The sequence below is a fragment of the Molossus molossus genome, unplaced genomic scaffold (genome assembly GCF_014108415.1).
Source record: "Molossus molossus isolate mMolMol1 unplaced genomic scaffold, mMolMol1.p scaffold_m16_p_21, whole genome shotgun sequence".
NCBI classification, from domain to species: Eukaryota; Metazoa; Chordata; class Mammalia; order Chiroptera; family Molossidae; genus Molossus; species Molossus molossus.
The window spans coordinates 1,908,379-1,922,332 of record NW_023425357.1 but is presented as its reverse complement, the minus strand read 5'-3'; the positions used below and the strand labels follow the sequence as shown (position 1 = coordinate 1,922,332).

At 46.7% G+C, this 13,954-nt stretch overlaps 1 protein-coding gene across 1 annotated transcript in view; it reads left to right on the top strand.

Moving 5' to 3' along the window:
- Window positions 1-9,359: 9,359 nt before the first annotated feature.
- The window catches only part of NLRP5 (NLR family pyrin domain containing 5), a 29,361-nt gene continuing 24,766 nt past the window's right edge, over window positions 9,360-13,954 (top strand). Inside the window, exons 1-3 of the mRNA XM_036274924.1 lie at window positions 9,360-9,648; window positions 10,323-10,400; window positions 12,806-12,862. Of these exons, the coding sequence (XP_036130817.1) occupies window positions 9,360-9,648; window positions 10,323-10,400; window positions 12,806-12,862 (424 nt within the window). The remainder of the gene's footprint in view (window positions 9,649-10,322; window positions 10,401-12,805; window positions 12,863-13,954) is intronic.

Sequence of the window (13,954 nt, the reverse complement as noted above, 5' to 3'; positions counted from 1 at the left end):
TTCTCTGTTTAATCTGCCACCTTTCATTTTGTTTTGTTACCTGTGAGAGATTGTCGCAGTATAAAAATCATTTAGAGCCTACAGAAATATATAGGAGGAGCATTTTTAACGATTTTTCAGGTACTTTCAGATCGTTTTATTTTGGTACTCCACTACCATGACACAAGTGGTCGCTTCTAAAAACCTCACTGCAACGTGGATCCTGAAACAAAATGGAATATTTCCTGTTCTGTTCAAATCCACTGCTTTGTCTTGAATGATTGGCTGGTGTCCTGATGCGTGAGGATTTCAAAGTGATGCATTGTTTCACTAAGTTGTGGAGATCTCCCAGTGTTGGTACACTTCATTCCACATCGTCAAAATCCACATTTATTCATATGACCACAGATCCCACTAGAATCGTTTGTCAGCACTGGATCGCTGTCTTTCTTATATCGTGAGACCCAGCTATTCCAGAATTTTGGCTTTCCCTTGAGAACTTACACTTTTTTTAGAGAGAGGAAGGGAGGGAGAGAAACATGGATCTGTTGCATCCCACACAGGCCCCGATTAGAGATGGACCCTGGGCATGTCCTGAAGGGGAATCGAACTTGCGACCTTATGGTATCTCGGAAGACGTTCCAATCAACTGAGCCCCACGTGTCAGGGCTCTATGTGTGATTGTATTTATGAAAACCAGAGCCCGGTACAGGGACAGTGATGGGGACATGGGCTGGGTGTGGATTGGTGCACAGTGAGCGGATTGGAGACAGGTGGGAAGTACACAGGGGATGGGGATGCAGGGCAAGACAGGAGAGAGAACACAGGAAGATGGGGACCCAGGTGACGGCTACCCTTATTGGAGTAATGATGTTGCTTCTGGATTTTTGTGAAGTGGATCCATATTGCTAGTAATAGATGAGTAATAGAATCAACACGTTTGTCATGTGCTGTTTTAGAACGTGACATGTGATGCTACCTCCAGTGTAGCTCAGTGTCTAGAGTGTTGGCTTGTGGATCAAAGAATCGTGGGTTTGATTCTTAGTCTTGGGAACATACTCGGTTGCAGGTTCGAACCTGGCCCCTGTTGGGGTCTTGCAGAAGGCATCATATTGTCGTGTCTCTGGTGTCTTGTACTCTCACCCAAGGACTTTTTTTTTTCTTTTTAAGTTTCTTTTGGTATCTTTGTCGATCACAGGTAGGGACAGGGAGAGGAATGTGTGGCTGGAGTTAGGTAGACTCTTGAGGCTGGTGTCTTTTTTTTTTTTTTTTCCATTTCATCCTCACCCTAGGACACTTTTGCATTTATCTTCAGATGGAGCGGGAGAAAGAGAGGCAGGAAGAGAGAAAAGCATCGATGTGAAAGAGACACATCGTGTGACTGCCACCCACAAGACCCCAACCAGAGCCGGATATACTGCAACTGAGGTACGTGCCCTTAGTGGGAACGGAGCCCGGGCCTTTCTTGTCCTCGGGACTATACTTTAATTGCTGAACCAAACCAGCCAGGGCAATTGACATGTCTCTTACACATTGATGTTTCTCTCTCTTTCTCTCCCCTTCCCACCCACTTTATCTAAAATAAATTAATGGAAAAATATTCTCACATGACAGATTTTTTTAAATGTAATAGAATTTATAGATATTGTTCAACTGTTTAGTCAACATATTGTTAAGCGGATGACCCTTCTGGTCTCGGTTCTGCTCATGCCACAAACTCCCTCATTGTTCTTGTCATTGTTATCGAGTTCATGGTTGCTGATCACTATCCTGTACCACCTGTGTAAAAGATGTATGTGTCTATCATTTCTTTTTTCCTCCAATCCCAAAGGTGCCCCCAGCGGGTTTTGCTTTCTCTCGCCTCCTGAGTCTATCACCAAGGGATGTCATGTAACATACTCACGTCTCCTCCCTGGATGGTAATGTATCAAATCAGGTGTGAAACTGCCCTTCTCCGGAGCACTTTCTCAATCCATTCAGATTCTGCTTCTTGACGATTGTCAACAGTTTGGCTCCATAAACTCACACAATTCTCTAGAGGTTTGAATGTCTCTTACGTTGACACTCTACCTCACAGGGAGAGGGAACCGAGTTCTGGAGTGGACATGCTGAGCAGGCTGGAGTCCCCAAAGCTGGAGGACACGGAGGATAACTCAGGACTGGAATGCCCCGGCTCCTCCGATGTGGGACAGGCTCGGGGACCCGTGGATAATTTGCTTTCCCTGATGGAAAAAGGGGTAATAGTTGTATATTCTGTAGCTATTCCGAGCCTGGAATCGCTCAGTTCATTCTGGACCATGGAGTCAGGCGTGACTCCTGAACAGCTCCCTGGGTAGGTACTGAAGGTGTCCTGTTAGACAGAGATGAGTCACTGATCCAAAACCACCACAAAAGGAGGGTTCCTGCCCAGGGCCACCCATGGCTTGATGTCTTGGATATGCCACATCGATGTCATCTCTGGGGAGCACTTGTCTCACCTATTAGGGTGTTGGGAGGTATCATTCAGTCGTACACTAACGCAAGTGGCAAACTTGTTGAGTGCCGTCTATTTACCTGTAGGCTCGAATATCAGCTGTTAAAAAGAAGAACATTTCCAAGGGGATATAGGGCCAGTGAGGGGATAACACCCCCCTGTTCTTGTTTGTTTCCCCCACAAAATTTTCTTTAAACATATATACATATATATATATATTTTTTCTTTATTGATCTTAGAAAGGAAGGGAGCCCTGGCCAGTTTGGCTCAGTGGTTAGAGCGTCCGGAGAGACCCGGGTTCGCTTCCCACTAAGGGCACGTACTTCAGTTGCAGTTTGTACCCGGCCCTGGTTGGTCGTGCGAGTGGCAGCTACTCGATGTGTCCCTTCACGTCGATGTTTCTCTCTCTCTCTCCCTTCCTCTGTCTCCCTCCCACTCTATCTGTACATAAAATGGCAAAATATTCTCAGGTGAGGATAAAAAAAAAAAAGAAAAGGGAGAGGGAGAAAGAGATAGAACTATCAATGAGAGAGAACATCGATTGGCCGCCTCCTGCATTACCTGACTGGGGATTTAGCACACAACCTGGGCATGTGCCCTGACCGGGAATGCTACCAGTGACCTCATGGTATATGGATGGATGCTCAGCCACTGAGCCACACTGGCCAGGCTTAAACTTACTAACTTACTTATTTCTTTGTTCATTCATTCATTCATTCATTATTTAATTTCAGAAAGAGAGACCGACTGGCAGACATAGATTTGCTGCTCCACTGGTGTATGCATTCAGTGGTTGCTCCTGTGTGTGCCTTGAATGGGGATCAAACCCACAACCTGGTCTTATAGGGACAACGCACGAACCAACTGGGCTACCCAGCCAGGGCTGGGAACTTACATCAGGACTGATAATAACAAATTGACACCAGACTAAGATGCACAGAAGAAAACCCGATTTAATATGTCCTCCTAGGTGAATTTAAATATCCTGCTGCCCTGGCTGGTTTGGCTCAGCGGTTACAGCATCAACCTGCAGTCCAGAGAGGCCCAGATTCGGTTCCCACTAAGGGCACGTACCTCAGTTGTAGTTTGTCCCCGGCCCTGCTTGGGTTGTGCCGGTGGCAACCACTCCATGTGTCCCTTTCAGGTCCATGTTTCTCTCTCTCTCCCTCCCACTCTAGCTGAACAAAATATCGAGAAATGTCCTCGGGTGAGGATAAATAATAAAATAAAACATTCTGCTGCCATCAGAAAAGGAGGCTCAGAGAAATAATCGAAGCAACCATGTTTTGTACCTTTTTAGACAAAGAAACCATAAATTTGTGAGAAATTGGATGTCTTTTAAGAGAGTGAGTCAGTGCTTGTTCTGAAGGCACCTGGCAGGGTTCTTTCCAAAGACCCAACCCGCATCGTGGGCCTGGGTGTGACCAGCGTGTACCTAGAAGGTTTCAGCCCGAATCTATTGTTCCTCTGACAAGGCTGTGGGTCAGCACGAGGGGACGCAGTGCCTGTGACATGGACATTTATCTCCTGCTTTTAGGGGGTACAGATTGGGGCTTTCTTCTTACCTGGCAGATTTTTAAAAATTTTTTATTATTACTTTTTAATCTTTATTATAAAAGCATTACAGATGTAGCTTCTATTTGAAAAAATTTTTTTTAGTTTTCAATTACAGGGAACATTCAATGTTATTTTGTATTGGTTTTCAGTGACCCCACCCATTCTGAAGGAGTAGGTAAAAGAAAGGCCCACGGAGGTCCAGCTGTGCTAGGAATTTGCTCTCATCTGCTCTCCAAGGTCCAGACTGTAACAGCTGGGGCCCATGGGAGTCACTAAGATCACCACCTCCCCGGCCTTGTGAAGCTGCCCCTGCCCTGAAGGCCTGGCTGGGGTCAGTGGGCTCAGATGTGGGCCCTGCAAAGGCACTGACGTGCTCCTTCGATTTTCCTAGGAAACACCCCCTTTCCTAATGCAATGAGCAAACAGGCCATGGGAAGACCAGAACCCAGCTCTCGGATTTTGGTGGCACAATATACTACATAGGGGGGTGTGGGACTTTAATAGTACATGTGAGTCTGGCCAGGGTGGCTCAGTGGGTGAGTGTCAGCCCATGCACCAAGAGGTTGCAGGTTAGATTCCCAGTCTGGACACATGCCCAGGTTGTGGGCCAAATCCCCGGAGTTAGGCATGCAGGAAGTTGTCCATCTATGTTTCCTCTCGTCTATGTTTCTGTCTGTCTCTCCCTCTTCCTTCTTCTCTCTCTAAAATCAATTTTAAAAAAAAATTTTAAACCTCATCCGAGGACATTTTTTTATTTTTTGTTTAGATAAAGTGGGAGGGAGAAAGAGAGAAACATGGATGTGAAAGGGACACACCGCGTGGCTGCCACTCGCACAACCCAACCAGGGCCGGGGACAAACGGGAACTGAGGTACATGCCCTTAGCGGGAACCAAACCCGGGTCTCTCTGGACCACAGGCCAATACTCTAACTGCTGAGACAAACCGGCCAGGGCAATAAAAAATTTTTAAGTACATGTGAGTCTTGGCCACGTTGGTCAGTGGTTAGAGTGTTGCCCATGGACCAAAGGGTCTCAGGTTCATTTCCCAGTCAAAGGGTTATAGGTTTGATCCCTGACCCCTGTTGGGGTCCCGTGGAGGCAGCAAATCACTGTATCCCTCTCAGTTCGATGTTTCTGCCTCTCTCTCTCTCTCTCATTCTTGTATTTTATCTAAAAATCATCATCATCATCATCATCAATGGAAAAATATCCTTGGGTGAGGATTAATCAAAAAAACAAAAAGTGCATACAAGCCCTGGCAGGTGGCTCAACTGGTCACAGCATCATCCCTGTATGCCAAGGTGGCGGATTTGATCCCTGGTCTGGGCCGTTGCAAAAATCAACCAGTGAATGCATGAATACGTGGAAAAACAAATCCATGTTCTCGCAGTCTGTCAAATCTATTTTTAAAGTGCATTCAATAGCCTGGCTCCCAGCCCTGACATCCTGACTTGATTGGAATGGGGTGGGGCTCAGGCATGGGGTGTGGAGGGGTGGTTGAAAAGTTCTCCTAGGTGAGTCTGAGCGGTGGTGAAGTTTGGAAGGACCAGGTCAGAGACGCAGCTGCACTTCGCAGTACATCAGTGGACCCGGTCAGCCGAACCTGCGTTGTGTTGCCAAGTCTACCTCAGCCAAGCTGGGGGCAGGGGACAAAAAAAGAAATACCGACCTAGAGAGATGAGCAGTAATGGGGAGACTGGAGGCACAAGGCAGCGGGTATTTCTGCTCCCCAACTGGGACACTTTTGAATGTGGGCCAATATTCACTGGAGAACCAACAGAAATGCCAATAAAAATGCCTCCTGTGGACCTGGCGGGTTTGGCTCAGCGGTTAGAGCATCGGTCTGAGGTCGCGAAATACCCAGGTTCGGTTCCCCCTAGGGGCATGTACCCCTGTTGCTGTTTGTCCCCGGCCCTAGTTGCGGTCGTGCGGGAGGCAGCCACTCCATGTGTTCCTTTCACGTCGATGTTTCTCTCTCTCTCTCCTCCTCTGTCTGAACAAAAATTGGAAAAATGTTCTCAGGTGAGGACCAAAAAAAAAAAACCAATGATTTTTATGAGTTCACGGGGAATACAGGGAGTTGCGTTTAGTGGTCCAGTGAACAAGCAGCACCTTGAGAGCGTGGGCCATAAACGTCAGGTGCAGCATTCGAGGCGGTGAACAGACCCACACAGGTGCACACACAATTCCTGCTGCAGGACGCCAGCTGAAGGCTGCACTCACCCCGCACTGGTGTAGAAAACAGCTGCCCCCTGTTCACCTGAGCCTGGCCCTTCCCATCCCGAAGCAGCCAATGGTCAAGGGCAACGTCACAGCCCAGGATTCCCCAAAGACCAGCAGCATGCGGTTGCCCGGTGGGATCTGACCCTGGAGCTAAGGGGTGGAGTCGGCAAGTATTTTCTCCCATCTGGTTCCCAAAGACCTTCTCTGTCACTGATTTAATCCTGTGTGTGGGGCCCTAGTCTGCGTCCGCACCCTCTCCGCTGAGACTGGTCACCCAGGGGCCAAAGATAGCTGTTGAAAAAATTAACTGCCCTATTTCCCAGACATAAAACGCTTCTTTTGGGGTATTTAGGTACGTGCCTCCCCCTTTCCAGTCTAGGACCGAACTGGGGGTGCAGTGACTCAAGGTCAAGGTCAGCGGAGGATCGGGTGGTGTCATGAAGTTCATGAGCTAATCTGTTAACTGTGGGTCATGGTCATCCATCTTCAGGTGCTCTGTGTCCAGTGAGGAAACCTGGTCGCAGGTGAACCGGCTATGTAGTGATGATAAGGGAGGACTCACCTTCAAAACCAGGCCCCTTAGTGGTCAGTGTATCTGTGGGGTCAGCGAGGTCGCCGGTGTGTCCCAGGGGAGCTGCAGAGCAGACAAAGGGTGGATGCAAATTGAGGATTAGGGACATCAGAGCCTCAGAAAATCGCCTCCACCACCCGTCCTCTCTTAAAGATTGAACGTATTGGGATGACATCAGGTAACATATAAGTTTCAGGAGTGCAATTCTGTTAGCCTCCAGGTATCCAGGGTCTTTCAAATTAGGGGTTTGGGAGAATAAAGAAATTTTCATGTTAATTTTATCCTAGAAATTTTAATTGCTTTGAGGTTAGGACATAACTTTTTTAACTTGTTCTTAGAAATGAGTAAGGGTGTGTGTGTGTATTTTTAACCATGAGTAGGGTCAATATTTTTTTCTAGGTATTCTATGGGAATGTGCAGAAAATCTTATTTTTTGCTAGGGCTCTGTTTTGAATAATCCAACACATGAACTTCATCTGTGCATCATCAGTCATCTCTCTTCTCCTCTTTTCTCATCCCACCCCCTGCACCCCCTCCATGTTATAAAATAGCTCAAACATTTTAGTAAAGTGAATTGAGTTCAACTAGCCTCCACAAAAGGGATGTTTTCATGGGAGACCCCTTCTGGCATTTTAAGACCAAAGATGATGCGAGGGCACAAAGCAAAATGTGTCCTTCAGTTCACGCTCCCTCACTCAACCCATTTCCTGCTCATCCCCCCAAAACACTGTGTGTGTATTTGGGGTGGGGGCACCCTTCTGTGCCCACCGTCGGGTTGGATGCTGTTAAGAGTGCAGGGCTTAAATGAACACACCTGTTCTTGATCAACACCCAAATGGCCTCAGTCTTGTTGAGGACAACAAGCTTGCATCTCACGATATTTGCATTTGATGTGCATGAATCTGGCCGGGGCATGTGTGGCTCCATGGGTAGGGTTAGGGCTTGAGCCCCAAAGGGTTGCAAGTCCCTGGGCTGCAGGTTTGATCCTGGAGTTGCAACCAGTGCTGTGGGGTGTGTGCGCGCATGTGTGTATGTTACTCTATCTAAACATTAGTGGAAAAAATATCCTCAGGTGAGAATGAACAGAATTATTAACTTAATGTAAAGATGACTTGGAAGTTATAATATTTTTGCAAGTGGTTTTCTTGGCTTTATATCTACAGACCTACCTATGAATGTTAATATTAGACTTCCCTTACACATTTTTTTGTTTTTGGGTTTTTTGTGGGTTTTTTTGTCCTCACCAGAGGACATTTCTGCATTTCTCTTCAGATAGAGTGGGAGGGAGAGAAGGAGGAAAAGAGAGAGAGAGAAACATCGATGTGAGAGAGACACATCGAGTGGCTGCCACCCACATAACCCCAACTGGGGCTGGAGACAAACTGCAAGAGATATGTGCCCTTAGCGGAAACCAAACCCGGGTCTCTCTGGTCCGCGGGCTGACGCTTTAACCACTGAGCCAAACTGGCCAGGGCTCCTTACACACTTTTTTTCTCTTATAATTTTTTAATTGAATTTATTGGGGTGACACTTGTTAACAAAATGATACAGGTTTTGGGTGCACAATTTCATGATACATCATCTGTGTACTGTACTGTGTGTTCACCACCCCAATTCAAGTCCCCTTTCATCTGCATTTATCCCCCCTTTACCCTCCTGCACCTCCGTCTATACCCCCCACACACACACACACACACAATCACCACACTATTGTCCATGTTCCTGAGTTTCTACTTTTTTGTTTTTGTTTTTTTTTGTTCTTTACTGACGAAGGTTTTGAATCCCACTCTCTGGTGCTGTTCCGGGAACCAGGGTTATAGATAGAAAAATAATCGCAGAGTTGATCATCTAGTAACAGGATGGAAATCTTGTCAAGTCATCTTTAGTCTATGAAGAATTGTTCCCTATGAATTGGGTATTTCTGTGTTTAACAGAAGCATAGAGAATGTGGCTCCATCTAGTGACCTGATTGAAGCTGGTTGTATGAATGGGCTGATTTTTTAAAAATTTAATTGTTGACACTATTACAGATGTCCCCCATTTTCTCCCAGTTTGCCCCTCTCCACCCAGCCCCCACTCCCCTGAAACACCAGTCAGAAAGAATATATGCACGCTGGTATTCATAGCAGCATTCTTTACAATAGCCACAATCTGGAAACAGCCCAAGTGCCCATCGGTAGATGAGTGGTACATTTACACGATGGAATACTATGCAGCTGTACAAAAGGAACTCTTACCCTTTGTGGCAGCATAGATGGACCTGGAGATTATTATGTTAAGTGCAATCAGCCAGTCAGAGGAAAGCAGATATGATCGCACTTAACATGTGGAATCTAATGAACTGAATAAACTGACAAACCAGGCCCAGAGACATGGAAGCATGGAACAGACAGAGGGATCTCACAGGAGTGGGGGAGGAGGGGTGAGAAATGAATGTGATCATTTGATGCAAGACTCTCCTTTAAATCTTATCTCTCTCCCCCAGGTCCCATTTGCTCCCAACAACCAAACAACCTGCTTTTCTATCCTCACAACAGCCCTTAGCCTTGCATTAAGATGGGAGAAACCAACATACCCTCCTCTTCCAACTATGGACTGCGCTGGTGTCTCCAGCATCTGGGCAAAGACGACTTTCAGACATTCAAGGAGTCACTAAAGGAGAGTGCTTTGGAATGGGCCACGTGCTCTGTTCCATGGGCGGAAGTGGATGATGCAGACGCGGAACATCTAGCCTCCCTCTTGCATGAGCATTGGAGAGGTCCTCTTGTCTGGGAGCTAGCCACAGACATCTTTCACAAGATGAACCTGCCAGCACTCTCTCAGAAGGCGAGGGATGAGATGGAAAGTGAGTAAGGTGTGCCCTGGCCAGTGTGGCCCACGCACTGAAGGGCTGCAGGTTCGATTCCTGGTCAAAGGTTGCGGTTGCATCCTGGCCCCAGTCAAGGTGCATGCAGGAGGCAACCAATCAATGTGTCTCTCTCACATTGATGTTTCTCTCTCTCTCTCAAATCAATAAAAACATACTTTTTTATTTTAAAAAATTAACTTTAGAGAGAGGGGAAGGAGTGGGTGGGGAGGAGGGGAGAGAGAGAAAGAAAGAGAGGTTGATTTATTTATTTATTATTATTTTTTATCCTCACCCAAGGACATTTTTCCATTTTTTCTTCAGATAGAGGGGGACGGGGAGAAACATCGGCGTGTAAGGGACACATCTAGTGGTTGCCACCCAAATGACCCAACCAGGGCCGGGGACAAACTGCAACCGAGGTACATGCCCTTAGCGGGAACCGAACCGCAGGCCGACGCTCTAACCGCTGAGCCCAACAGGCCAGGGCGAGACGTTGATTTGTTGTTTCACTTATCTGTGCATTCATTGGTTGATTCTTGTATGTGCCCTGACTGGGGATCAACCCCACAACCTTGGTGTATGGGAACGATGCTCTAATAAACTGAGTCACCTGGCCGGGGCCATTGGAGTGACTTTATGGACATTGTTCTGTCATCTGCTTTGTGCTGCAGAGTGTTCCCTGGCTGAAACACTAGGAGACCCTACAGCCACAAAGACTGACCAAGGAACAAGCATGAACGAACACACAGGTCAGTGTGTGGCGGTGGGTACAGGGTTTTCTATCTCCACCCATGGCACTGCCCAATCCGCTGAACTCACACCGTAGCCTGGTCATTGTTCTAGTCTATTTATTTCTGACTGAACAATTTTTCCTCTACCCTTTACCTAATTAATCGGGAAATCATGAGCCCTACCTTGGAAGTGGGATGAGTTTCTACATGTTGCTTCCCATATCCTGTATATCAGAATCATCTCTCTTGAACCTCTAATCTGTTTTCCCTCTGGTTACATGAAATCTGCCCCCCCCCCAATAACAATCAAGGTGATCTTTTAAAAATTTCCACCAGGACAGACTCATAAAGAGCAGGCAGACAGCTTTGGTGGGAATGGTGTTGTGGAGGGGGACGGGGGAGTGGGGATTGAGAAAAAAATTTTTTAAAAAGGAAGAACTCATGGCCCCGGCCGGTTTGGCTCAGTGGTTAGAGCGTCGGCCTGCGGTCCAGAGAGACCCAGGTTCGGTTCCCACTAAGGGCATGTACCTCAGTTGCAGTTTGTCCCTGGCCCTGGTTGGTCGTGTGGGTGGCAGCCACTCGATGTGTCCCTTTCACGTCAATGTTTTTCTCCCCCTCCCCCTCCCTCCCTATCCCTCCACTCTATCTGAACAAAAAGTGGAAAAATGTCCTCAGGCGAGGATTTAAAAAAAAAGGAAGAATTCATGGACACAGACAACTGTGTGGTAACTGTGGGTGCGGGGGGATGGACAGGTGGAGGTGAAGGAAGGCATGGGGGGTATAAATGGTGATGGAAAAAAATAAAATAAAATAAAAAACAGCCCGGCCGGTGTGGCTCAGTGGATAGAGCGTCCTCCCATGGACGGTAGAGGTCCCAGTTCCATTCCCGGTCAGGGCACATGCCTGGGTTGCAGGCTCGATCTCCAGTAGGGGGCGTGCAGGAGGCAGCCGACCAATGTTTCTCTCACAAAAATGTTTCTCTCTCTCTTCTCTCTTAAGAAAAAAATTAATGAAACATAATTTTAAAAAATAACTACTTTCAGAAAGGAAAAAAATTTAATGCAACATTAGTACTCCTCTGTTTAACAATCCTGAGGTAGTTTTCTATTGCATTTGAGATTCAGTACCTGATTTTTCCATAACTGGTGAGACTAACACCACCCCTATGACTGCTCCTTAAACAGGGCACGTCATCCCCCCATCATCTGAGACAAACACGGACATAGCCACTCCAGGAAGCTGTTACCTGAGAAGTGCACACAGTGGCTACTCTGTGTTACTACGAGGTGTCTGAGGCTCATTTCTTCAGACCAGATCACCTCATCGAATCTTCAGAGCAACATCCCAACATAGGAACTTTTTTTATCTTTGCTTCTTAAACATTTACATTGACTGGGTTTTTTGGTGTTTGTTTGTTTTTTTTAATCTTCACTGGAGAATTATTTTTTTATTTTTAGAGAGAAGGGAGAGAGAGGGGTGGGGAGAAACATCAGTTGGCTGCCTCCCCTACTGAGGATTGAGCCCGAAACCTGTTCGTGTGCCCTGACTGGGAATCAAACCGGCGACCTCTTCCTGCATGGGCTGATGCTCAATCCACTGAGCCACACCAGCTGGACTGGAGAATATTTTTTCTTTTTTTTTTTTTTTTTGAGAGAGTGGGAGGGAGGGAGACAGAGAAGCAGAGAAGCATCCATGTGAGAGAGACATCAATTGGTGCCTCCCACACGCACCCAACTGGGGCTGGGAATCTATCCTGCAACCCAGGTACATGCAACCCAGGTACGTGCCCTCGACTGAAAATCAAACCTGTGACCCTTCAATGTGTGGGCCAATGCGCTAACCACTTAGCACACTGGCCAAGGCCTTTTTTAAAAAAATAAGTATTTTTTATTAATTGATTTTTCATTTTTTTAATTTATTTTTTTAATTTCATTTTTGTTAGATGTTTCTCCTTTTTTACCCCATTGACACCCTCCTCCCCATCCCCCCCTGCCCCGTCCCTGGCTTTGTTGTCCAGGTCCATTGGTTATGCGTACATGCATATAAGTTCTGTGGTTTATCTCTTCCCTCCCCCCACACCCCCTCTTCTGAGGGTTGTCAGTCTGTACCCCACTTCCACATCTCTGGGACTACCCTATCCCTCAGACTGTTATGTCATTATATTCCACAAATAAGTGAGATCATGTGGTAAATGTCCAAAAGTCTCCAAAGAATAAAAAGCAGAAATGAGACCAGGACCCGTACTGATCTTGAACCTGGTCCTTGTTTGACATACATTCTGCCCCTCTAGCTGAGCAGGTGACTCCGGATGGGTCAGAAGAAGACATCTAGCATCGCAAACCATATGTCGGGGATTCTGTGGGTCTGGCCTGGATGACGGACCTAAGTGTGTGGTGGTTTATTCTTCCCTCTCTTTTTTGCAGAGATGTCAGAAGCTGTGGGACGAGATAGTGCCGCAGCAGCAGAGACAAAAGACCAAGGTAAAAAAACTGACTCATTGTTTTCCTGCCATCTTGGAGTGAAGCTGGGGGCTTGCTGCTGTCTGTGGCGTGTAAACTGTTTTCCTTTGTCCATCCACTTCATCCCGGGTACACTGATCCCTTCCTTCTCTCAGGGCTCCTGGGATCATTACGGCGGGCAGGGTCCCAACGATGCTCACTGTCATTATTGGTGGTCTGTTTTTTGTTGTTTTGGGTTGTTTGTTTGTTGTTAATCCTCACCCGAGGGTATTTTTTCCACTGATCTTTAGAGAGAGTAGAAGGGAGGGGTGGAGAGAGAGAGAGAGAGACACACACACACACACACACACACACACACACACACACATTTAGGTAAGACATTGATTGGTTGCCTCCCGCATGACCCCAACCAGGGCTGGGGATCAAATCTGCAAGCCAGGTACGTGCCCTTGACTGGGAATTGAACCCATGACCCTTTGGTGTGTGGGTTGACACTCTGACTACTGAGTCAAACCGGCAAGGGTGGCAGTCCCTTTTTATTTGGGCTCCCAGGACCAGCTTGTTGGACAGGTGCTGATAAATAGAGACAGCAAGCCTAGTGCTTTGTTCAAAATTCCTTGTTAGCAGTCACTTTTTCGTTCTTTAAATTTTGTTTCTTAAAAAAAAATTTTGCCATGGCCGGTTTGTCTCAGCAGTTAGTGCATTGGCCTGCGGTCCAGAGAGTCCCAGGTTCGGTTCCCGCTAAGGGCACGTACCTCGGTTGCAGTTTGTCCCCGGCCCTGGTTGGTCATGCGGGTGGCAGCCACTCGATGTGTCCCTTTTATGTCAACATTTCTCTCTCTCTCTCTCTCCCTCCTTTTCTCCCTCCCACTCTATCTGAACAAAAAATGGAAAAATGTCTTTGGGTGAGGATAAAAAAAGAAATTTTTTTCTTTCCTTCTTTTAACCTTTATTTTGTGACCTCGTTTAAAACACTGACTGACATGGATTTAGGGGCAAAATATATATATTGAACTGAAAACAGTTCAAAGTTGTATATTAATTAGACCCAACAATATAAAATGAAGATGAGAGAGCCCCAGGGGTGGTGATTCTGTGAAATGACAGCTGTGC